At 37.5% G+C, this 27,551-nt stretch overlaps 1 protein-coding gene across 14 annotated transcripts in view; it reads right to left on the bottom strand.

Annotated features, from left to right (window-relative positions):
* TTLL5 (tubulin tyrosine ligase like 5) overlaps positions 1-27,551 on the bottom strand; it is a 285,182-nt gene that overhangs the window by 135,624 nt on the left and 122,007 nt on the right. For 10 of the 14 annotated variants that reach the window (XM_064375047.1, XM_064375050.1, XM_064375053.1 and 7 more), the window contains one exon: positions 22,049-22,236. In XM_064375047.1, coding sequence (XP_064231117.1) covers positions 22,049-22,236 — 188 coding nt within the window. Of the gene's footprint in view, positions 1-12,128; positions 12,241-22,048; positions 22,237-27,551 lie in introns of those variants that run through there. The other 4 variants (XR_010342086.1, XM_012438103.3, XR_010342087.1 and 1 more) reach the window with 4 other exon arrangements.

Here is a 27,551-nt window from a genome sequence, read left to right as displayed (position 1 = left end):
CAAGCGGCAGCCATTGTGATTTCATTTTATGCAAAAGCAAAGTATCACTGTTAATCTCAGAAACAACAAAAGTGACTGCTACTTAAACAGGAAACTAAGGAATGAGAAAACTTCAAAAGCTGCTCACCTCTCTCTCAAGGATTTCTGCTAAAAGAAAACAAACAAACAAAAAACGTGTTCCTACCAAATGATAATAAACAGCCCCTCTAGGTTAAATATTCTACTCTTGCCCTTGTGGGTTTTTTGTCTGGAAGACACTCAGCACATATGCCACAGCTAACACCCCCATACCTTACCCAGCTCTCTCTTCCTAGGAAAAAAATGCTAACTCATAATTAAGCAACTTGGGGTTGACTTGGATATAATCTCAGAATCTTTTTTACACATTTCTGCAAGTAGCCATCACTGATCATTCAGAAGAACAAATAAATCATTTTCTATCTCTCTTCTAGAATAATCTTTGATAATGGAAATGTTCTGTAATGTGCAGTGTCCAATACAGTAACCACTCACCATGTGTAACTACTATACATGTGAAATAAGCCTGGTGTGACTGAGGAACTGGATTTTAAACTTTATATAACTTAAAATTTAAAAGCCAGATGTAGCTAGTGCCTACCTTATTGTACAGCAGAGCTCTAGACTCTCAATCAGATTGGCCAAATGCTATATATACAGATTTACACCTGGCTAAAGTCTGCACCAAGCAAATTATCTCTAGATTAAATGAAGTAAGAAAACCTCTGGTCTTTTTTCTCAGCTTCCCACTTTTTCCCAGAATGGGCAGAAGGAGTCACTGAACAAAAATGAATCTAAGCGTCAATTCTGGCTCTAGAACTATCTTGTCCTGCAGAGAGAACACCTAAGGGCAGGGAAAATCTCCCAGTATCCGATAAGACCTTAATAAACTCTACAAGCCAATTAGGGTTTATACCTGGAGGTTTCTTCCCTAACAGGACAAAAGAATGATGATCATAGATGTCACCAGGCTACATCTACTTCTCTATCCATCTACATTTCTCCAAATAACATAACAAAACCAGCTTTGATCAGATGAGGAGAAAGTGATAAAGAGTACTTATAGGTACCTGATATACACTGATGATCAACATTTCATTACTAAATAATTTTTTTAAAGAACAGGCTTACAGTACATGAAAAGACAGCATCACTCAAAAAATCAATCACTGGCTCACCATTTTTGTTAGTAGTACAGGTTGACTATCTCTTAGCAGAAATACTTAAAACCAGAAGTGTTTTGCATTTCATTTTTTTTGTATTTTGGAATATTGGCATTATACCAGTTGAGCACCCCAAATCTGAAAACCTGAAATACGTAGGTGGCTCAAAACATCTTCAATTTTGGAGCATTTTGCATTTTGGATTTTTAAATCAGGGATACTCAATCCATAATAGGATATTAAAGTGGCAGTCATAGCCATTGGGCCAGTTGGCTTTTCTGGGCTAATAACTAGAGTCTATGCTACTAAATCTGGGCTTGCCAACTTACAAAATCATGTTATTGGTCACAAAGCGGTCTAGAAAACAGACAGAGGATAGTTTAAAACCCATAGTGTTTTGTTTTGTTTTTCTTTAATTGAAACCATGACTCAAAACATGCCCTACTGATAATGGTAATCAACATCTTTACGTGAAAAACATAGGTATATACACATAAGAAGCTTATAAGTCTGTGTTTGGACCTTTAAAATGTTCTACTATAATCAATTTTAATATGCTATTTTTTAGAACTACAATAACAGTAATAATAACAATAAAACTATATTAATACTAATGATAACTAATTTCAATAAACAGTTTGGGCCAGGCACAGTGGCTCACACCTGTAATCCCAGCACTTCAGGAGGCCAAAACATGTAGATCATTGGAGCCCAGGAATTCGAGACCAGTCTAGGTAACATGGTAAAACCCCGTCTCCACTAAAAATATAAAAATTAGCTGAGGGTAGTGGTGCATGCTTCTAGTCCCAGCTACTAGGGAGGCTGAGGTGGGAGGATTGCTTGAGTGCAGGAGGTTGAGACTACAGTGAGCTGAGATCATACCACTGCACTCCAGCCTGGATAACAGAGCAAGACCCTGTCTCAAACACACACACACACACACATAGTCTGGCCTTGTCACAAACACACACACACACACACACACACATACACAGTCTGTTCCAGGCAATGCTCTAAGCATATCATATGTATATTAACTCACTTAGTCTTCAAGACAGATAGATGGGGAAACTGAGGTTGAGAGAGAAAATAACTTGCTCAAGAACAAGTAATTGTTATGTGTCAGCCCCTAGATTCAATTCCTGGTCTGCCTGATGAAAATTCTCCCAATCTTGTAGTTTTAATCACTGTGTTATCTCACTGCCTTGTACCATTGAGCCCTGCTACTTAGAATTCGGTCTCTGGACCAAGAGCACCTGCATTACTGGGAGCATATTAAAAATGCAGAATCTTGGCTCAGCTCCAGCCATAGTAAACCAAAATTTGTATTTTCAAGATCCACAGGAAATTTACTTGCATTGTAAAGTTTGAGAAGCACTTGTTACCAGGAATGGTAGGTAAGGAAAAGAGAGAATAGGCAAGAGGAACCATTCAATGCTTCCTCTCCTCCACAAAGCTCAGGGGCAGGGGATTTTCCAAAAAACAGCAGAAATGCCTTTGATGGGTGAAGAGCAAGTTATAAAACAACAAAGGAGACTGAGAAGGGAAAATAGTTACATCAGGAACTTTAAGTTTTTACTATTTCTCAGTGTTGTTCAGATGTTCAAACATTAAAATGAGTAATCATTAAATATGCCAAGAATGCAAAAGTGGACAAAACAGCTTAGGACAAACTTCAGAAAATTCCAAGATTACTTGCTATGCTGCCCTGAGAAATAGTGGTTAAAAACAAAACAAAACAAAACAAAAACAAGAAATGTAAGCCTAAAAACAATCAACTTGTTCCATATGTCTCTACCCCTGCCTCACTCTAGCTGGCTGCTGGTTAGCTAAGTGAATAACTGCCTGTGGGAAATCTGGTCACAAGATCCTACCTCCACCTAAGCCTTGGGGCCTGCTTGGCAGATGTTTCACCCCTTGCTCTCCTCCTCCTTCAGCTTTTCCTCTTCCTCTGCTCCCACTCTCCTGGAGCAGCTTATCCAGATGTTCCACTCCCATTCCCTGCCTCATGTCTATTGACGCAGTGACCTCAGTGCGTTTTTCCTTTAGTACCAAAACCTTGTTTATTTTAGAGCCAGCCTTCCGAGTAAGGCAGGTGAGCAAATATCTGAATGTGTGGGGTAGGGACACATTGCAGGCATACCATCTAGACAGGTGTGTAAATTATGGTAGGAATAAATACAGGTGATGGATTGAAAAGGGGGTAGGAGAAACCCAGAGAAAGAGGCCAATTTCCGATGGCTGGCCCGCCCAAGTGTTACTGCTTGTTACTAATGTTTGTTAAAAGTCGTGCTGCTGCCAACGCTAAATTAAAATATGATGGAGCTTCCCTAATGATTCTCAGAATATACCCACCATCCACCCAGATACATAACCTTTGGGTATATGAAGAAGGTTTGGAGACAAGCTTAGCTGCATCAATGCTGCATGCTCTCAAAATGCTGTAGTCCCGAATGCTTAAAAGAAGTCCAAACCTCAAAAGATAATAATAAATACAGTATTGCCTATTACAGGCAAAGCCTCGAGGAAAGTGCTAACACATGTGCAGATAAAAATGTAGTCCTTCCCTGCCCTCAAGCCATGTAGGAATTTATAATTAGTAGGTCAGACAAGACTGTTAGAGAGAAAGAAATATTTAAGACCTCCAGAATATAACAACTGCCGTAATAGAACAGCTAAGGAAGTTTAAAAAATGGCATCTGAGCTGGGCCTAAAAGAACAGTTAAGAGGAAAGAAAAATTGTAAGTAAAAATACAGACATAGACAAGCAAAGAGAATGTCTGAGAAACAGAAAGTAGTCAATTCAGCAAAAGCTTCCAGTGATAGAAGATAGGGACAGACAGATAAACAGCTTGGGGAGGCCCTTGAATGCCAGACTAATGATTCTGTCCTTGATCTAGCAGACAGCAGTAAGCCTGCTCGCAGGTTCTGACAGAGCCACGCTACATGAGAACCTTGGTTGAAGATCCTTCCACACACATACATACACACATACACATACACACTCTCTCAATCTCTATCACTCCCTCCCTCTCTCTCTCCTACCCACCACCTCCAGTTAGCAGCTAGTTTGACCAGTGAGTAGAAAAGTGGTTTATGTCTCTGCAAGGCTAGCAAGGAAATTTGGAGTCCCAAATTACCTCTTTTTACTTGGGCCATGAGGGAGGAAATGCTTTAGAATTCAGGAAAATAAAATGATCAGCGACTAGAGTGAAAGATGTGTTACTCTTGCTGTGCCCTGAATAATTCTAGAGATGATTTTTGCTTGATTTTGAGGCCTTGGGCAAGGTTCTTAAATGGATGAAATAACAGCTTTGACATACGGATTTTATGCCTTGTGCGCACAATGTGTACGTTTGTTTCTTCACGGCACTGAAACTGCAAAGGCCTAAGAAACCATTTGCAATTGACTTAAACTAATCTCAGGTTCACTAAGGATGTCTGCAAATTTCATGCATCTTATTTATCAAAATGGAGAAGAAAATTAAGTATTTAAGATTTAAGGTCAGGCACAGTGGCTCATGTGTGTAATCCCAGTGCTTTGAGAGGCTGAGGCGGGAGGATCACTTGAGGCCAAAAATTCAAGACCAGCTTGGGCAACATAAGAGACCCTATCTCTACAAAATAAAATTAAAAAAATTAGGCATGGTGGTGCATGCCTGTAGTTCTAGCTACTTGAGAGGCTGAGGCAGGACGGGGCCTGGGAATTCAAAGCTGCAATGATACCACTGTACTCCAGCCTGGGTGGCCCTATACCCTGGGTGACAGAGCAAGATCCTGTCTCAAAGAGAGAGAGAGAGAGAGAGAGAGAGAGAGAGACGATTTAGTTAATAAGAGCTTAACACGGGAATAACTGGTAGCATAGTATTATTCCCAATGGAGTTTATAATCTTGTCATCTTGCCACAGCTCAATTTCCACATTATAGTAGGTCCATAAAAATCTCAAATAATTCTTGTCTGAGGAGGTCTAGGAATGGTGTTTCCTAAGATTATTTCACTAATTCTAACTAATATTTATCAGGCACCTACTCTGGGCTTGGCATTCTTTTGAGCATTAAGGATAAAATGACAAAAAAAACAGTCAAGCAACACAGTCATTATGGAAAACAGTACAGAGGTTCCTAAAAAAGCTAAAAATACAACTACCATATGATCCAGCAATCCCACTGCTGGGTATCTAACCAAAAGAAAGCAAATCAGTACATCAAAGAGAGAGTTACACTCCATGTTTACTGCAGAACTGTTCATAATAGCCAAGATATAGAATAAATCTCAGCATTCATCAACAGATGATGGATTAAAAAAAAAGTGACATATATACATAAAGGAATATTGTTCAGCCATAAAAAGGATGAAATCCTGTCAGCTGCAGAACATGGATGGAACTGGAGGCTATTATGTTAAATGTAATATGAGGAACAGAAACACAAATACTGCATGTTCTCACTCATATGTAAGAACTATATCTCATGGATATAGAGAGCAGGATAATGGTTATCAGAGGATAAGAAGGGAAAGGGGAAGGGGAGGGAAAACAGATATTGATTCATGAGTACAAAAATACAGTTAGATAAAATGAATAAGTTCTAGTATTCGAAAGTACAGCAGAAAATTGCAGTTGACAATTTATTGTATATCTCAAAATAGTCACAAGGGAAGACTTGTAATGTTCCCAACACAAAGAAAAGATAAATTTTTAAAGCAATGGATATCCCAATTACCCTGGCTTGATCATTACACATTGTATACACGTATCTAAATATCACATGTACCCCCCTAAATGTGTAAAACTGTGATATATGAATAACCCCAAGTCCTTGCCTTCATGGAGATTCAGCCTAAGGTGAGAGATATCACTGAAATACATAAATAATGTATAAAACAAAGATACTCACAGATTTGGAGTTTGAGCCAAATTATTGAAATTAATGGTTATATACTACCTAAACATTTTCAAGGGATCTTAACCTGGAGACTGGGAGTCCATAGGGCATCAAGACAGAACCTGATTAAGGGGGAGGGTGTTTGAATCCTTTGAAATTAATGCATATTTCTAAGTTTGAATGTATATTTTTTTCAGGAGGAGGAACAAAGCTTTAATTAGATTCTCCAAAGCATTTCTGAATCCAAAAATGTTAAGAATCACTTCGATTGATTAAAGGATACATTTGCCTACATGTGCATTCACAGTATCCTCAAAACTACCCTCAATGTCATTTGAAAATAATGTTCTTTGTGACGTTCATATACAAAGGCTCATCAGAATCTGACTGGATCAGCTGGGCATGGTGGCTCACACATATAATCCAGCATTTTGGGAGGCCAAGGCAGGAGGATCACTTGAGCCCAGGAGTTCAAGATCAGCCTGGGCAACATAGTGAGACCTTGTGTCTATATAAAAATTTTAAAGAATAAGAAAAAAAGAATATGACTGGATCAATTGAACAGGCCATAGAAGCTTTGATTCCTGCTGCCATGGGGTTCTGAATGATTTGGAATAGGAAAATGCTCCTGACTTGTCTTCATCTGTGTTGCTAGAGCAAAAGGTAATCCTTGAATAGGAAATAGCAGTGAACCAACCTCTGTTTCACTCAAGGGAAAAGAAAAGGAAAACCAAAAGTGCCAGATCTGCATCAATCACAAGATTTTCACCAATGGAGAAATATTAGAGAATATATTCAATCAGGAACATGAAAAGAATTATTCTTAAACAGTTACATTTTGAACAGTCCTCCAAAAGCACTTCATGAGCATTTATTGAATCACTAGCAACGATAACAAATAAACATATGTTTTAAGACTTGCTTCAATTCCTTCTTCAATTCCTGGATGCTGATAAACCTCAAGAAATTCACACTGCAATTGCCAGGAGATAAGGGTTAAATGTTAATCATATTTTAAAGCGGGTCAGGAAAAGCAGGAAATCTCTGCAGTTCCAATATCTAGCACTAAATTCTCTTGGCATATCTTCCCTCTCTGTTGAGCTCCATCATTTTCATAACATACATATACATATAGACATTTAGTGTTTCAAAATCCAGACAGAGTCCAGATCAAGATTTGCCAGAGACATTCCTGGGAAACCTGACAAAATGGCCAAATCTCTTTGCAGTGTTTCCGATTTATACATTTAGATTTTGTGTGTTAACAGAGGAGTTGCTGCTGCCATCGTTAAGTAATCTATTCTTACTGCATCTCTAGTGAGTAACAGGCTGAGTTTTGCCGGCTCAAAGAATCAGTTGACTATATGATAAAATAGTCTGATGAGGAGTTTGCCCAATAAATAACTGATAATCTCAACAGAGCCACATGTTTTGCAATCTGCTTCAAGGAGTGGAGAAGCATTTCTAATCAAGAAAACAGAAAGTTCAACTCCTTGTTTCTCCGAGCAGGCACAAGTATAGGCTTGGCTACAACTCTGTAACAACATCATGGAACAACACGCTCACAGGGTGAAGTTTAGTCATTCTAGTCTGATGAGAGGTTTGAGTCCTCATTCAAACCAAAAGAGGCAGAAAAACACTGAGGTAAAGAGCATGGAGTCAGATAGAGCTGCGTTTGAGTCCTAGCACAGTAACTTGTCATCTGTGCGACATTAGCAGACTCACTTATCCTACCAGCTTCTACTTCTTTATCACCATTGGCAAAAAATAAGTACCTACAAAAAATAAAGTCCTTAGCACAGTGCCTAGTACAAAGTAAGCATCTGATTAATGTCAACTGCTTAATTATGAAGGGCAGGTATAGTCTTATCAATGAAAAACTTTTGACACAGGGTCTTACTTTGTAGCCCAGATTGGAGTGCAGTGATGTAGTTATGGCACATTGCAGCCTTGACTTCTTGGGCTCAATCGATCCTCCCACCTCAGCCTCCAGAGTAGCTGGGACTACAAGCACGCACCACCATACCTGGCTAATTTTTGTCCTTTTTGTGGAGTTGGAGTTTTGCCATGTTGCCCAGGCTGGCCTAGAACTCCCGAGTTCAAGAGATCCACCCACCTTGGCCTCCCAAAGTGCTGGGATTATAAGGAGTGAGCCACCACACCCAGCCAACAATAGTTTTTAAACAAAATATAAAAACCTGCAAAATGTAGAAAAGAAATTCTTTTCAATTTAGCAAGCATGTGATAATGTCTGCCAAGTACAAGGCCTTGTGCTAGGTGATGAGTTAGAAAGAACTGCATCATGTAGTTTAGTGCAAAACAGGAAAGAAAAGATGCAAAATAATTATAATGGATCTGTTATAAAAAGTGATTAACAAAGGACTGAAGGAGCACATAGAATAGAAAGATGATTTCTGGCTAAGGTAGCAGAGGGTTCTTCATTTACTTATTTATTAAAAAAATACATATTGAGTGCATATTACTAATATCTAGCAGGCTGGTAAAAAAACTGTGAAAAAATGGACATGATCCAATTCTCAATGAATTACCTTGTAGTCCAGTTGAATCAGCACATTTTTTGAGTACTACCCACGAGTCAGGTGCTGAGGCAGCAAAGGACACTGCCCTCAAGGAGTTCACTGTCTCTTAAAAGAGACAGCTATCTTGACATATATAGTGTGATGAGTGAAATGGTGTGCATATGAGTGAAGCGGCATCTACACTGAGCCTGGACAGATGCCCAGATCAGACATGGTGACTGCGGAACATTTTCCATGAGGAGATAGCATAAGGCATGGAGACTAACAGAAATTCTAGTTGAGCTGCACAAAAACATGTGTGACAGGAGGAAGACAGGCTGGAAAAGTAGCCTGGAGCCAGATTCTAAATAAAGGCTTTGAATCACATTTAATAGCTTGGGCTTCCCATTATAAACACAAAGGCCCTCAAGATTCTTAAGCAGAAGAGCACCATGATGAGACATGTGATGAGACTTGTCATTATAGCCAGGCACAGTGGCACATGCCTGTAATCCCAGTCTTTGGGAGGCCGAGGTGGGCGGATCATTTGAGGTCGGGAGTTTGAAGCCACTCTGGCCAACATGGTGAAACCACCTCTACTAAAAATAAAAAATTAGCCCAGCATGGTGGCAGGCATCTGAAATTCCAGCTACTTGGGAGGCTGGGGCAGGAGAATTGCTTGAACCTAGGAGGCAGAGGTTGCCGTGAGCCGAGATTGCACCACTGCACTCTAGCCTGGGCAACAGAGCAAGGCTCCATCTCAAAAAAAAAAAAAAAAGAATCCCTTAGAGCAAAAGACTAGGGTGAACAAGAAACCAATGAGAGGTAATTGCAGCTGTCCATCTGAGAGATGATAAAGGCCTTAAGCAGAACAGTGGGACAGCAGATGGAAAAGTGAAAGACGGAATATGTATCAGAGACACTGTAAAGTCTTGACAACTGCCTCGACATAGAATGAAGTGAAGAGAGGCACTGATAAACCAACAGCTCCATTTCTAAATTCCCTGGAATTCTAGAATTCCAATCCCTAGAATTGCAATGTCACTAATACAAAGAAGAACAAAAGGAGGCAAATTGGTTTTAAATATGTTTAAGACTTTTCTGAGTATTTTCAAAATATGTTCAAAATACATTAAGTATTTTGAATGCTGTGCAATACAGTTAGGTGGAAATGCCTCACAGTTGGATTTGGACCTGACTCTCAGCAAGGAGGCTCAAACTAAAGATATATATTTGGAGGAAATCCACAGAAGTGCCAGATGAAATCATAGGAAAAGGAACTTTACCCCAGGGGAAACTAAGGAGAAGAAAAAAAAGTTCTGAGGATTACTGCCTAGAATTCAGAGATATGCTGGAGGATCCCAAAAGACCAGGGAGAAGCAGATGCCCAGGGGACAGTCCACCTTCTTCACCCAGAGCCACTCTGCTATGATCAGCTTTATACAACTAAGGTCTATATGCCAGCGGCTCTGAAAAACATGCTGAAAATGAAATCTAGTTTTTGGAGAGAGCAGGAGGAAGGAATGAACTCTCAGAGGAATTACTGAAGGGTTAGAGAAGCAAACAGAAATTTTCACGTAAGAAGCAGTTGGCAATGATGCCACATGCTGAAGGAAGAAGAGTAAAAATAGTGACTGAAGTTGGCAATTCTGAGGTCATCAGTAGCCTTTGAGAGAGGGATGGACAAATGGTAAGAGATAAGGTGAGACTGCAAGAGCAAGCGTGTGGGGGTGGAGGGGCGGGAGGGATACTAGAACCAATAAGGGTGTGTTATTTTAAAAGAAGTCTGGCAGTACAAGGAAGATGAGTTTGAAGGGGTGGCAGAGTAAAACAAAGGCTATTTTAAAATAAGAGACCATGCAGGAGGCCAGGAACTAAAGAAAATGGGAGCTTAAAGCCTCGAGACCTAGAAGAGCTAGGAAATTTATCAGATCAATTGGAGCCAGGTCCTAGAACAGAGTGGCACAAGTAGCCAAGAGAAGAATTGGTCTTGATACCAAAACTACCCCATTTTACAGATGAGGAACTCAAGGCACAGGGAGGTGAAACAACTTGTCCAAAGTCTCGCTGACTCAAGAGCTTATGCCTTTTTCTACTTACCCTTTTCTGCTTCTAGAAATAAGAAAGAATAATGTATATGGTACAGAGAACAACAACTTTTTATACCAAGAAAGAATATGAAACCAAAGGAATTAGAGTTAGCAAACAGCAACAAAATCCGAGCACAAATGTATGTAAGTTCATATGTGTCCAGATAAACTATGGAGGCAGAAAGAGTTTCCAGTGCCAATTGCTGAAGCTTGTGATAAACTGGGCACCAGCTGCCTCAATCCTAGAGAACATTTGTAACCATTTCAAAGATTTAGCTCCGTCTCTCTTCATTTCATCGTCAAATTGGGATTTCTGAAATTGAGAGTCACTCAAGGCCCACTGTGGACCCTTACAGTGGTTGCTGCTACAGCAGAAGAAATGATAAAGAATTCCTTTGCACAGAGACAATGAAAGAGTTTAACTGCTGTGAACAAAACGTTATGTACCTCCGCATCTATCTTTCTCTAGAACCAGTCAGGGAAGTCTCAGGGTAAGGAGCAAAAAAAATGAAAGAAATAGAACAGATCTTTTTTTCCCCATTCTCCATCTAAATGAAAAATGTGAAGAGCAAAAAGTATCTCCTCCCCTCTCTGTATCTGTCAGCACATTTCCAGGAGGCCTGGCCACATCCTGGGCACTGGCTGGCAGGGCAGCAGAGACTGACGCAGCACATTCGTTCACACTGGAGCCCCTGCCTGGGTGGTCTGCTGTTATCCCTTTGATTAAACTCCCAGGCTGGAAGAGTTGGAGTTGCTCCTAGTGATAGCTGGGTCCTGAAATCTCATACTTGCCTGCACAGAGAGGGCTGGCGCTCCCTCTGATTGCCTGCCTCCCACTTCTCACCACTAAGCTGGGCTAATTCACCACATTCTTCTGTTCACTAATGGCAAAAACCACAAGGAGCTACGTCTCTTCAGAGCACTACAATCCTTTCCAGCAGGCAGAGATAGTGAGACTTCACATGGAAGCTCAGCACACCATTGGCCACCACAGCACTTCTCCTGCCCCCAGCTCAGGTGTAAGATGTTTCTAGAAAACCCTGCTTTCAGAGACATACACATAGATTTCCAAAAGATCTCATCTCCAAAAGATAACTAGCCTCTCTTGGGCCAAGGGAAAGAGTTAAATTTGACCTGCTCTCTGCTCAGAATTTGGAAATTATTTGTTGAATGGTCATAGTTGAGAACACTTATCTCTTTATATGTCAACTATACACATGCTTGCAGATGCATTCCTTGCTACTGCTAACATGGCAGGGAAAGTTTGATATTTTTATGTGTTTTAGGCTATAAACAAAGTCAAATCACAGCAGTAGTAGTAGTAACTACACAGAATATAAGCTTCTGTTTTTGCCACACAGATTCCTTAAGAATCTAACTTCAAATGTAAATTCTGAGTCCCTCAACCTTTTGTTATCAAATTTTTGGGCTGTCAGAATACTTTGCTTCTTTACCTTTAGCTAGGTCACTGTTCTTCATTATCTTCACTAGCGAGCATGGAGGAGAAAGGGATGACACTGCTCCATCCTCCAAATCCATCCTCTTCAAGCTACCTGAGTAGTCCAGCTAAAAGGCAAAGCAATAATATCTCAGGGGATCGCCATCATCTATGAGACAAAGGACAAGCTCCTTCACAGGGCAGTAAAGCTCTCCCTGAACCAGCCTTGCCTCTCACCCAACCTTCATTCCTAGGTAGTCCCTGCTGACTCCCTATCCTGTGACACCCTTAAACAGCCTGTCGTTCATTTCCCCACATACGCATAGGTGAGTTTTTATTCTGGAAACTGTTTTCCCCCTTCTTCTGCCATCTACCTGCCTATCTTTAAGATTCAGTGTAGATATAATCTCTTCCAAGAAGGCTCGTTCAGCTATTTTTCCACTCCCATCCACAAGGCAGGTTTGGGGCCTCTTTTAGCAGTTGTTATTCCCTAGGACTACCTCTGTCACACATATTCCATGCTATTATTACATTATTATCATCTGTCTATGTAGCTATCATTACAAGAGAGTAAGTTATTTCATGCTGAGGAAATAACTTTGAGGAAATAACTTTGAGGATGATATGTGTTATATCATCCCCAGGCTTAGTACCAAAGCCTGGAAGACTCTTAAGAGTCTAGCAAAATGTTTTTTGATACATACATACACACACACACACAGACACACACACACAATGAAATAAAAAGTTGTAATAGTTAGCTAAGCAGTTGAAATTACAGGCCAAATATAATGACTTTTCAGAAATAACCAATAACTTCAATTTTCTGTACTCATCTTCCAAAATAGCACAAGTAATTTAAAATTAACTTTCCTTACTTAGTAGAATATCTCTTAACTCTTTGCCCAGAAAGGCAATTAAAGATATATCAGAGTTTATGCAATACAATGAAAGCAATGCTCAGAGAAAGATTCATAGCTTTTATATACTGAAAAAAAAATACCAAGAATAAATGAAAATAAATTAAGCATCTAACTCAAGGTGGGGAGAAATACTGAAATAGTGGAACAAAGCTAAGGAACGCAGAAAGAAGGAATCAGTAAAGATAAGGCGAGAAAATAATGAATTAGAAAACAATAAAACAGAATGAATACATATATCCAGAATTAATCTGATTTTTAAAAGGGAAGAAAATATTCATTAAATCTATTAGAAAAAGAAAAGAAAGCACAAACACAAAATAGGAATTGAGAATAAGAAAATAGGTAACAGGAAATCAAAAACATGTAAAGTGATTACTGGACACAAACTTGTTTCTGATAATAGCTAAGTTTAAGTTTTCAGGACCCAACTTCAGAGAGAAGAGCAGAGCTCTCGCCACTTTCTGACTGGAAATCTACCTGTTTCTAGAAAGCTACAGACATTGTATCACTTGACTTGGTGAGTAAGAAACTAAAGCAACTTTCTTTTTAAACATAACTAGAAAAAAAAGGAAACTGTTAATAAACAAATATACCAGAATCTATACTAAATCATTATAACATGTTATTAGTTATTTATCAGAAAAAGAATAATCAATGACATAATTTTCCAAATTCCAAATTACGGAATCCCTTTCTCTGAAGGAAAGGGGTTGAATAACCTATAATTGAGGCAACAACAAAGTATGGAGGGAGGGGAAGTAGGGATGGTTAATGGGTACAAAAATATAGTTAGCATGAATAAGATCTAGTATTTGATAGCGCAACAGGGTGACTACAGTCAATAAATAATTTATCGTACATTTTAAAGTAACTAAGGGTATAACTGGATTGTCTGCAATACAAGGAAAGGATAAATGCTTGAGGTGATGGATACCTTTACCCTAATATGATCAACACACACTATACGCCTATATCAAAATATCTTATGCACCCCAGGAGATTGGCCTTGTTGGCTGCTGGGAACTGGGTAAGGTCTGCCACTGCTGGCTTTCCCCCACGCTTCCCTGGTGTCCTGTATGATGGAGCAGAGGCAGCCATAATCCCCCAGGAAACCATACTCCATGAGCCTGAGACACACTCCCATCCCCCACAGCAGAGGCCCTATCCAAGGAGAGTCTGAGCTCAGGCACGGCTAACTCTGCCCCAACCTGATGGTCTTTCTCTACCAGCCCTGGTAGCTGAAGACAAAAGACATAATATCTTGGGAGCTCTATGGCCTCTCCCACCACCTGAGAAACTCGAATACTTATCCAGGTAACTTTAGGGCAAGCTTGTATCAGCTGATGTTCTCTTGAAAGCACCACCTCCTGGCTGGAGGCCAACAAACCACTAGCACAACCAGCATTCAAGAAAACCAGCTCACTGAACAAAACTAAAACAAAGGACCCTCACAGAATCCACAGAGTTCACTCCCCTGGCTACCTCCACCAGGTCAGGTGCTAGTATCCACAGCTGAGAGACCTGAAGATGGATCATATCACAAGACTCTCTGCAGAAACTTACCAGTACCAGCCCAGAGCCCAGTAGCTCTGCTGGGGCGCTAGACCCAGAAGGGCAATAACAATCACTGCAGTTTGGCTCTCAGGAAGCCCCATCCCCAGGGGAAGAAGGAGAACACCACATCAAGGGACCACGTCATGGGAGAAAAGAATCTGAACAGCAGCCCTTGAACCCCAGATCCTCTGACATAGTCAACCCAGATGAGAAGGAACCAGAAAAACAATTCTGGTAATATGACAAGGCAAGGTTCTTTAACACCACCAAAAGATCACACTAGCTCACTGGCAATGGATCCAAACAAGAATCTCTGAATTGCCAGAAAAATAACTCAAAAGATCAATTATCTAGCTACTCAAGGAGGCACCAGGGAAAGGTGAAAACCAACTTAAAGAAACTTAAAAAAAAAAAAAAAATACAGGATATGGACAAAAAAAAAAAAATCTCCAGGGAAACAGAGAGCATCCATAAAAAACAATCACAACTTCTGGAAATAAAAGATACACCTAAAGAAATGCAAATTACACTGGAAAGTTTCAACAACAGAATAAAAAAAGTAGAAGAAAGAACTTCAGAGCTCGAAGATAAAGCTTTCAAATTAACCCAATTCAACAAAGACCCCCCACAAAAAAAAAGAATCCCCCAAGATAAACAAAGCCTCCAAGACATTTGGGATTATGTTAAACAACCAAACCTAAGAATAATTGCCGTTCCCAAGGAAGAAGAGAAATCTAAAAGTTAAGAAAACTTATTTGGGGGAATAATTGAGGCGTAATTCCCTGCCCTTGCTAGAGACCTAGACATTCAAATAGGAGAAGCTCAAAGAACACCTGGGAAATTCACTGCAAAAAGTCATCACTTAGACACGTAGTGATCAGGTTATCTAAAGTCAAGACATAGGAAAGAATCTTAAGATCTTTGAGGCAAAAGCATTAGGTAACATATAAAGGAAAACCTACTAGATTAACAGCAGATTTCTCTGCAGAAACCCTAAAAGCTAGAAGGGAATGGGGTCTTATGTTTAGCCTCCTTAAACAAAACAATTATCAGCCACAAATCTTACATCCAGTGAAACTAAGCTTCATAAATGAAGGAAAGATAAAGCCTTTTTCAGACAAACAAACGCTGAGAGAAATAGCCACTACCAAGCCAGCACTACATGAACTGCTAAAGAAAGTTCTAAATCTTGAAACAAAACCTCAAAATACACCTAAATAGAACCTCCATAAAGCATAAATCCTACAGGGCCTATAAAACAATAATACAATGCAAAAAAACACAAGATATTCTGGCAACAACTAGCATGATGAACAAAATAGTACCTCACATCTCAATAATAATGTTGACTGTAAATGGCCTAAATACTCCACTTAAAAGATACAAAATGGCAGAATGGATAAGAATTCACCAACCAAGTATCTGCTGTCTTCAATAAACTCACCTAATACATAACTTCAAGAAACTCACCTAACACATAAACTCACATAAACTTAAGATAAAGGGGTGAAACATATTCCATGCAAATGGACACCAAAAGTGAGCAGGAGTAGCTATTCTTATATCAGACAAAACACACTTTAGAGCAATAACAGTTTAAAAAGATAAAGAAGGATATTAGACAATGATAAAAGGATTAGTCCAACAGGAAAATATCACAATCCTAAATATATATGCACCTAACACTGGAGCTCCCAAACTTATAAAACAATTACTACTAAACCTAAGAAATGAGATAGACAACAACACAAAATAGTGGGAAACTTCAATACCCCACTGACAGCACTAGACAGGTCATCAACACAGAAAGTCAACAAAGAGACAATGAACATAAACTATACCCTAGAACAAATGGAGTTAACAGATATTTACAGAACATTTTACCCAAGAACTGCAGAATATACATTCTATTCATCATGATATGAAATATTCTCCAAGATAGACCATATGACAGGCCACAAAACAAGTCTCAACAAATTTAAGAAAATCAAAATTATATCAAGTACTCTCTCAGACCACAGTGGAATAAAATTGGAAATCACCTACAAAAGGAATCCTCAACACATGCAAGTACATGGAAATTACATAATCTGTTTCTGAATGATCGCCGGGTCAACAATGAAATCAATATGGAAATGTAGAAATTCCTTGAGATGAATAATAGTGACACAACCTATCAAAGCGTCTGGGATACAGCAAAAGCGGTGTTAAGAGGAAAGTTCATAGTTTAAATGCCTACATCAAAAAGCCTGAAAGGGCACAAATAGACAATCTAAGGTCACATCTCAGAGAACCACAAAAACAAGAACAAACCAAACCAAAACCCAGCAGAAGCAATAACAAAGATCAGAACATAACTAAATAAAATGGAAACAAGCAAACAAAAAACCCAATACAAAAGAAAAATGAAACAAAAATCTGGTTCTTCAAAAAAATAAAAAAAATTGATAGACCATTAACGAGATTAACCAAGGAAAGAAGAGAGAAGATCCAAATAAGCTCAATTAGAAACGAAATGGGAGATAGTACAACCAATACCACAGAAATACAAAAGATCACTCAAGGCTATTATGAACAGCTTCACATGCACAAACTAGAAAACCTAGAGGAGATAGATGAATTCCTCAAAATATACAACCCTTCTAGATTAAACAAGGAAGAAATAGAAACTTTGAACAGGTAACAACAAGCAGCAAGACTGAAATAGTAATTTTAAAATTGCCAACAAAAAAATCCGGGACCAGATGGATTCACAGCTGAATTCTATCAGGCATTCAAGAAGAATTGAGACAAATCCTATTGAAACTATTCCAAAAGACAAGAGAAAGAGAAACTCCTCCCTAAATAATTATATAAAGCCAATATCATCCTAATATCAAAATCAGGAAAGGACATTAACAAGAAAACTACAGACCAGTATCTCTGATGAACACAGATGCAAAAATCTCCAACAAATTACTAGGTTGGTGCACAAGTAATTGCGGTTTCTACCACTAACTTAATCCAACAGCTTATCAAAAAGATAATCTACCATATCAAGTGGGTTTCATACCAGGGATTCAGGAATGGTTTAACATATGCAAGTCAATAAATGTGACATATCGCATAAACAAAATCAAAGACACAAAACACATGGTCATCTCAATCGACACAGAAAAAGCATTTGACAAACTCCAGCATCCCTTTATGATTAAAACCCTCAGCAAAACTGGCATAAAATGGACATACCTTAAGGTAATAAAAGCCATCTATGACAAACCCACAGTCAACACTATACCAAATGAGGAAAAGTTGAATGTATTCCTCCTGGAAACTGGGACAAGATAAGAATGCCCACTTCACCACTTCTATTCAACATAGTTCTGGAAGTCCTAGGCCAAAGCAATCAGACAAGAGAAATAAAAGGCATTCAAATCAGTAAAAAGGAAGTCAAACTGTTGCTGTTTGCCAATGATATGATCACATACTTAGAAAACCATAAAGACTCATCCAAAAGGCTCCTAGATCTAATAAATAAATTCAGTAAAGTTTCAGGATATAAAATCAATTACCCAAATCAGTAGCATTGCTATACACCAACAGCCACCAAGCTGAAAATCAAATCAAGAATTCAACCCCTTTTACAACAGCTGCAAAAAATAAAAATAAAATCAAATAGGAATATACCCAACTAAGGACATGAAAGACCTCTACAAGGAAAACTACAAAACACTGCTGAAAGAAATCGCAGATGACACAAACAACTGAAAACACATCCCATGCTCGGATGGGTAGAACCAACATTGTAAAAATGACCACACTGCCAAAAGCAATCTACAAATTCAATGCAATTTAATACCATTATCATTCTTCACGGAACTAGAAAAAACAATCCTGAAATTCATATGGAACCAAAAAAGAGCCTGCAGAGCCAAAACAAAACTAAGGAAAAAGAACAAATATAGAGGCATCACACTACCCAAATTCAAACTGTACTACAAGAATACAGTCACCAAAACAGCATGGCATTGGCATAAAAATAGGCACATAGACCAACAGAACAGAATAGAGAACCCAGAAATAAAGCCAGATACTTCTAGCTAACTGATCTTCAACAAAGCAAACAAAACCATAACCTGGGGAAAAGATACCCTATTCAACAAACGGTGCTGGGATAATTGGCAAGCCACATGTAGAAGAATGACACTGGATTCTCATCTCTCACCTTATATAAAAATCAACTCAAGACAGATAAAAGACTTAAATCTTAGACCTGAAACCACAAAAATTCTAGAAGATAACATCAGAAAAACCCTTCTAGACACTGGCTTAGGCAAAGACTACATGACCAAGAACCCAAAAGCAAATGCAACAAAAACAAAGATAAATAGATGGAATTTAATTAAACTAAAAAGCTTCTGCACAGCAAAATAAATAATCAGCAGAGTAAACAGACAAACCACACAATGGGAGAAAATCTTCACAAACTATGCATCTGACAAAGGACTAACAGCCAGAATTTATAAGGAACTCAAACAAGTCAGCAAGAAAAAAAAAATCCCTTCAAAAAGCCTAAGGACACGAATAGACAGTTCTCAAAAGAAGATATACAAATGGCCAACAAACATATGAAAAAATGCTCAATGTCACTAATTATCAGGGAAATGCAAATCAAAACCACAATTCCGGCAATACGTACCTTACTCCTGCAAGTATGGCCACAATTAAAAAATCAAAAAATAATAGATGTTGGTATGAAAGTGGTGAAAAGGGAACACTTTTACACTGTTGGTGGGAATGTAAACTAGTACAACCATCATGGAAAACAGTATGGAGATTCCTTAAAGAACTAAAAGTAGATCTACCATTTGATCCAGTAATCCCACTACTGGGTATCTACCTGGAGGAAAAAAAAGTCATTATATGAAAAAGATACTTGCACATGCATATTTATAGCAGCACAATTTGCAGCCTGAGTTGCATCAATGAGTAGATAAAGAAAATGTAGTATATACATACACACACCATGGAATACTACTGAGCCATAAAAAGGAACAAAATAATGGTATTTGCAGCAACCTGGATGGAGTTGGAGACCATTACTCTAAGTGAAGTAACTCAGGAACAGAAAACCAAACATCATATGTTCTCACTTCTAAGTAGGAGCTAAGCTATAAGGACACAAAGGTATAAGAATGAGATAATGGACTTTGGGGACTTGGGGAGAAAGGTGGGAAGAGGGTGAGGAATAAAAGACTGCCCATTGGGTACAGTGTACACTACTCGGGTGATAGGTGCACCAAAATCTTGCAAATCACCACTAAAGAACTTATTCATGTAACCAAACACTACCAGTTCCCCAAAAAACCTTCTGGAAAAAAAAAAATCCTATGTACCCCATAAATATATGTGCCTATGTTCTCACAATAATATTTGAAAAACTACTAAACAGTACACTTTATCTAAAAACTTGTTTCTAACCAAATTAGAAGTCATTTTATTACTGAAAGCCTTTTATAGTTGAAATAACAATATTTTCTACATATATTGCATTTAGAGGTTCTGCATACTATGCTCATGACCCTGCAGTATTTTCCTCATCAACCACTGAAGACCCTGAGGTTAAGAGAAGTTGAGTGAACTGCTCAAGATCACACAGCTAGTCAGTGGCAGAACAGTGGCGTGAACTGCCCAAGATCACGCAGGAATCAGTGTCAGAAAAACAAGAAAGTGAGCTGCTCAAGATCATACAGGAGTCAGTGGCAAGTCTCTGGATGGCTAATCCAGCTCTTTCTCCATTACTCCATCATGCTTATTACATCCTACAGCACTTCCCTCAGTACTGTACCAAGCACTGACCACCCCATTACCAAGACTCTAAAAGTTAACACTGACATCTAATGGCAAATTCAGATTCCTACGAACCAGAGTCTGATGGACTTTTAATTCACTGGCACTGGATTTCTTTATAGATGAAAAAAATGAACTGAGAGGGGATGACATCCCAGTCAGGATACAGTCACCTTGGATTCCTACAGGATTAGAATATTTTCACTTTGTAGGCTTTGCAGTCTAGCAAATGATAGGAGTTAGAAATAGGTAAGCACTAATACTGCCTATGTTTTTGAGTTTTTGTTTTTCACTACAATCACAAAATCTCAATATCTTGGTGCTTCTAGCTGTCCATTTATAAACTGAAAACATATATTCTAGTTAGTGACCCAGTGATAAAAGTGTAGCAGATCACAGGCTTTTCCCATCTTATAGCCACTTAATTTGAAAATTTCTTCCCATGGTACCTTGATATGCTGTTCCCTCTTCCCATCATTCTATCACTAAAGCCCATCCAACTCCCTTCAAGAATCAGCACTGTTCTTGTAACATTCTTTGCTTCCTGTTCCACATTAGGCCTTCTTCTTTACTCCCTTCAAACAACTAAGGATTTGAGAAAGAAAATAATTACTGCTTCATACGCTGGGAAGAGGCTGAAGTAAAACTAAGTCCATGAGAGGCTTAGCTTTAGTTTTGGTCCTAAATTTTATACAGAGAAGTAGGGTACCACCAGGGAGCAGTGTGTTGCCTACTTTTAGCATGTATTTAAAGTAATTTTCAGCTTCATTTTTGTCTAGACTTGATTATCACTACAAGGTTACTACCAATTAAGGAATATGGCACATTAGCAACATAGCAAAATGTAACTGTGGAGTTAAATTACAGTAATTCCTTTGGAAGACTTTGATGCCATTACGCATTAAGGAATAAGAGATATGGCTTTTCCTTCAATTAAACACCATAGGGATAACCAGCAAGAAGGACAAAGAGAATTCACAAAGCTCTTGAAAGTGCCATCTACCTTCATTATGTTGCAAGCTTGTTAATATCTATATAACATAAGGATAATATCCTGTTATTTATTTCTATCCATCCAGCTTGCTGAATGACCTTGATCACATCACTTCTTTCAGCCTCAGGTTCCCCCATCTGTGAAATGGGGAGAATGATATTGTATTGCATAAGGGTATAATAAAATATGAAATTAATCAGTTACCCACAAAACATTCTGAGATCATAAAATAAAAGGCAGTACAGGAAAAAAAAATTTTTAAGGGTAATGTTATAAAATTCTGGTAAAAAGATTTATAAGACTAGAACTCACTAGAAAATTTTACCAAAGAAAAGAAGTTATTTTTAAAGATCCTTTAAAATTGTGTTTACAGATGAACATTCAATTATGTTTATCCATGAAACAGGTACATCATAGCTAATAGCAGACTTACTTCACAATGCCTGAAACAGAAAGTTATTTTCTTTAAAATTGAAGAGGAACAACTTGGTTCTTTAGCCTGAAACCACAATTAATAATACTCATTCAAAAGGCATCAGTATATGGGAATAGTAAAGACAGGGAAGGACAAAGTACGCTGTCATTAATTCTATCCTCAGGTCCAAAGAGCTCTTGGGCACTCCAGACCATCCGTACCTGTTGGGTGAGGAGGTTGACGTGGCTGGATGGAGAATACTGTCTTGCTCTCTGCTTCTCAGCGAGCCGCTGAAGTTCAGCTGTCACTATACTTTGGTTGTACCGTTTGTTACATAAAGAAGCATCTTCTCCCTCTTTATGTGTTTTGGCTAATCCTGAATGATGCTTGTTTAGATAGCATGATCCTGCTAAAACGAAGAAAAGTTTTCACTCACTTAGGAAAAAAGCCCTGAAAAAAATTAGGATAATGACAGAAATCTCAGGTTAACAGAAACTTTACTGAACCCTAGGGATCTTTAATAATATAGGAGTAATAAACTATCTTCAAATGATCACAAAAATAAATGCTTATCATAACCTAGAAACTCTTTCTATTACCAAACTGCCCCATGCACTATTTATTAATGTGTTTTTGCTTATAATGAAAGCTTCACAAAGAAAGATTTTCATTACATGTAGTGGGGAATAACAATCCTAGAATTTACTAATCTTACTGAATATAAAACATATCTTTGAAACTCATTATAATTCTTGTTTTTCTTGTTATGTAACTGTACTTGTCAATAGTCTGCGGCATCCACTGTCAAATCATCCGCAATACTTAAAAAGCTCAAAAAAGAAAAAGGGATAAAAGTAAAATCGAGTATACTGAGAAAAACAACAATAATATTATATTTTCAAATGACTTCTCTCCCTTTCAGATATAAATTTTCTTCTTTCAACTGTACAATCAGAGCATTCTATTATTTAATCACTGAAATTTTGGCAAAAAATAAATTATTTGATATAAAATCATGACTCAGCTGAGCACAGTGGCTCATGCTTGTAGTCCAGCTACTTGGGAGGCTGAGGCAGGAGGATTGCTTAAGCCCAGGAGTTCAAGGTTACAGTGAGCTATGATCATGCCACTGCACTCCAGCCTGTGTGACAAAACGAGAATCTGTCTCTAAAAATAAAATAAAAATTTCTATTTTTCCTGATTGTAAAAGTCACATTCCTTCAAAAAAAATTTTTTTAACTCAGAAAAGTAGAAATAATATAATGTATTTCCTTTTTTTTTTAAATTAATGCTAACATAACAATGATCATTCTGTATATACAACTGATTTTCTAAACCTGTAACTTTTTCATGTTTACTATATTATATATTACATACAAAATACTTATAATAGCTGTATATAGTTATAAGAATATTGTAATGAACACCTATGAACTTACTACCCAACCCAGGAACTACATTATCAACATAGCACTAACCTATATGGTTGTTCCTCCCCATTCCCAATCTCCCTTTATCATTCTTTTTTTTTTAAAAATAGTTTTATCAAATATATTTGTGTGTACATACATATATAAACAAAATACCAGATAATTTTGCTTGTTTTTGATATCCACAAAAATAGTATTCTACTATAGACATTTCCTGGGATTTGCTTTGCTATTCATCACTGCTCTTCCAAGATTCATCATTGTTAAATAATAGCTGAAAGTCATTCATTTTCCTTGCTGTCTAGCATTCCATTTTGTAAATACATCATAAATTATGTTTCTGTTTCCCTATCGACGGATATTGTGGTTATTTCAAGCATATTGCTATTACAAACAACGCAGCCATAAACACTCTTGCATACATCTGCTGGTGCACATATGGAAGAACTCCTCTAGTATATGCGCAGGAGGGGAATTGTTGGGTCACAAAGTATGTACAATTTTCAAGTTTATGCAATAATACCAAAGTGGTACTTTTATACTCCAACAAACAAAACAAAAAAATTCCTGGGCTGGGCATGGTGGCTCACACTTGTAATCCCAGCACTTTGGGAGGCTGAGGCAGGAGGACCACTTGAACACAGAAGTTTGAGACCTGACTAGGCAGCAAAATGAGATCTCTTCTTTACAAGAAATTAACTGGGTGTGGTGGCATGGGCCTATAGTCCCAGTTACTCAGGAGGCTGAGGTGTGAGGATTGCTTGAGCCCCAGGAGGTCAAGGCTGCAGTGAGCCATGACTACACTACTACACTCCAGCCTGGGTGACAGAGTGACACCCTGCCTCAAATTTTGAAAAAAAAGAAAGAGAAAAAGAAAATAATTTGTTGATCCGTAACCTCTTTAACACTTAGTATTGTCAAGTGTCTTAATTCTTCCCTAAGATGGTATAAAATATCACTGTAGCCTTCATGCACCTGATTAATAATGATGTGGAATATGTTATCTCTTTTCTGATATTATTTTTCTATTGGGCTATCTTTTCCTTTTTGACTTATATGAGTTGTGCTTTTGTTTTTACTTGTGCTCCATACCACAAGTTCTTAATGATGGTCTCCTTTATTATTTTATTTCATTATGGAAGTTTTACATCTGAAATTGATTGTATACATAGTGTGAGGCACGGATCTAATTGCATCTTTCTCTGTAGGGATAACCGATTACCCCAGAAGCATTTATCGAGAAATCTCTCCTTTTCCTCTGATCTACAATGCCATCTCTGTCATACATCAAAGTTCCATCTTCCTATGTGATTGTTTATAACTTTCTATTCTGTTCCACTGGTCAATTTGTCTACACCTTTGCCAATACCACACTGTCTTAAGTATCAGAACTTTATATTAATAAGGTGCTCCTCCACCTTATTTTTCTTCTTCAGTAGGTTGTCACTATTCTTGGCTCCTTGCCTTTCTACTATCATTTTAGAATAGGCTTACCAAATTCAATGACAAACTTAGTGAGATTTTGGTTGGAACTATAGTGAATACAGAGATCGATGTGATGAAAATGAAAACTGATGATACTGAGTCTTCCTATGCATGTACATGGTATATTTATCCATTTATTTAAGTTTTCTTTAATGTCTAATATCTATGTCTTTCAATGTAGTCTTATAAAACTTCCTTTCTTTTCTAAATGTATTCCTAGGTGACATAGTTTTTATGCTATTATTAGTGATATTTTAAAAAAATACTTTTATTGGTGGTGATGGCTGCACAACAATGTGAGTGTACTGAATGCCACTGAACTTAAAATAGTTAAAATGATAAATTTTGTTATTTAATTTTATTAAAATCAAAAAACTGTTTTCTATCACTTTTGGCTAGTAATTTTGAAAGTAACTAATTTTTAAATATTGATCTTATGCTAAAATAACTATTTCTAAAGTATATATGCAATTATTTTGTTTTCTATGTCGACAATATATTATAGGCAAATACAAAATTTTGTTACCTCTTTTTTGATCCTTATGCTTACAATTTCTTTTTCTTATCTTACTATGTTGGTTCTGATCTCTAGTAAAACACTGGACAGAAGGAATGTTAGTGGGCATCCTTACTTGTTCTTAATGTTAAACAGAATGCTTTCAACATTTCCACATTTAGGCTGGTAGCTCTTGTAGGTTTTCGGCAGATATGCTTTTTCAGGTTCAGAGTCTCCTCTTCCTAGTGAGCTGAGAGTTACCATCATGAATGAGTGCAGAATTTTATCAAATTCTTTTTCTCCATGTACCATGATGAAAAATATGGTTTTTTTTTTAATCTATTAATGTGGCAAATGACATTTGTAAGTTTGCTAATGTTAAATCCCTCCTACAATCCTTGAATAAACTTGCTTATGGTGTACTACCTCTTTTAGACATTGCTAGGTTTGACTGGCTTTTATTTTGATTCGAATTTTTGCATTTGTGCTCCTAAGTGAAGCCAGTCTATAATCTTCCTCTTTAATACTGTCATTAACTGGTTTTATTATAAAGATGAAACTAGCCATACAGAATAAGTTGAGAAAAATTCTCTCTTTTTCTACACTCCAGAAGAGGTTTTTAAAAATATATTGAAATTATCTACCTTATGAAAGATTAGAACTTACCCATAAATCTAGGCCATATGTTTTCTTTAAGACTTTCAACTACTGTATCACTTATTTTAATACTTAAAGGACTATTCAGACTTTCTTCATCTTCTTGAGTCAATTTTACATAAATTATAGTTTGTATGAGTTTGGCCCATTTTAGCTAAGCTTTCAATTTTATTAGAATAAAGTTAACAAGATTACATTATTTTTGTCATTTTGGGTATATTTATATTTTTTATGTCTGCTTTTCCACTCCTTATATTATTTATCCATGTTTTCTCTTTTTTCTTGACAGGTGTCACCAGAGGTTTGTCCATTTTATTAGGCTTTTCAAAAAATCACTTTTGGCTTTGCTACCCTCTATTGTGCCTTATTTTTGAAATCTGTAATTATTGCTCTTATCTTTATTATTTCTTTCTCCATTTAGATTTATGATACTGTTTTTATAATGTCTAAAGCCAGACATTTAGCACATTAATTTCCACCTGTGTTCTTTTCAAATATAAGTATTTATTTATTTTTATTTTTAGAAAGGGGATCTCTCTATGTTGCCCAGACTGGTCTTGAACTCCTGCCCTCAAGCAATCCTCCTGCCTCAGCCTCCCAGGCAGCTGGAACCATAGGTGCACACCAACTATAATTATTTAAGGCAGTAAATTTCCCTCCAAATACTGATTTTCGTTGCTCCCTACTTATTTGGACATACAGGCTTTTCATTATCATTCAGTTCTAATACTTTGTAATTTATCCATTAGGATTTCTTCTGACTTTTAAATTTTGAAATACACAGGAATTTCTTTTATATCTTTTTGTTACTGACTTTCAACTTAACTGCAGTGTGGACAAAGAATGTGGTTGTGTGATACCAAGTCTCTGAAATTTGTTCTCTTGTTTATGATGTAGGATATGACAGATTTTTAGAAATATGTCATATGCTCGAGGTGTTTCTCTAATTATTGGGTGCACAGTCCTACATATTATCAATAGATAAACTTATCACCTTGTTCAAATCTTCTTTATCCTTTCTGCGTTTTAAAAATCTGTTTAGTGTATTAATAATTAATAGAAGTATGTGAAAATCACCCACGAAGACAGTGGATTTATAGATTCTTCGTGTGGTTGTTTCCATTTTTGTGTTACATATTTGGAGGCTATTTTATTAGGTACAGACACTTACGGAATTGCTTTAACTTTTGACTGAAATGAACTTTTTGTCATTATGCAGTTACTCTTTATCTGTAAGAAAGTTTTATACCTTCAAGTTTATTTTAGCATATATTAATGCAACCATACCAACTGTCTTCTGGTTGGTACTAATCTGGTATTTCTTTCTTCAACTTTTTGCTTTTAAACATTGTGTCCTTAAGCTTAGGTGTGTGCCTCTGGTAAACAGCATGCAGTTGGATTTTTTAAAGCTTTAAAAATTTGGCAAGTTTAACTTACTCACGTTTATTTGATTCTTGATATATTTGGACATGATTTACTATGTTTTTGTTTTGTTTTGTTTTTTGAGATGGAGTCTTGCTCTGTTGCCTAGGCTGGAGTGCAGTGGCAAGATCTTGGCTCACTGCAATCTCTGCCTCCCAGGTTCAAGCGATTCTCTTGCCTTAGCCTCCTGAGTAGTTGCGACTATAGGCCCGCGCCACCATGCCCCACTAATTC

This window comes from Aotus nancymaae, unplaced genomic scaffold, assembly GCF_030222135.1.
Source record: "Aotus nancymaae isolate 86718 unplaced genomic scaffold, 86718_ANA_hifiasm-v0.15.2.pri h1tg000011l, whole genome shotgun sequence".
NCBI lineage: Eukaryota > Metazoa > Chordata > Mammalia > Primates > Aotidae > Aotus > Aotus nancymaae.
This window is presented reverse-complemented; position numbering and strand designations above follow the sequence as displayed.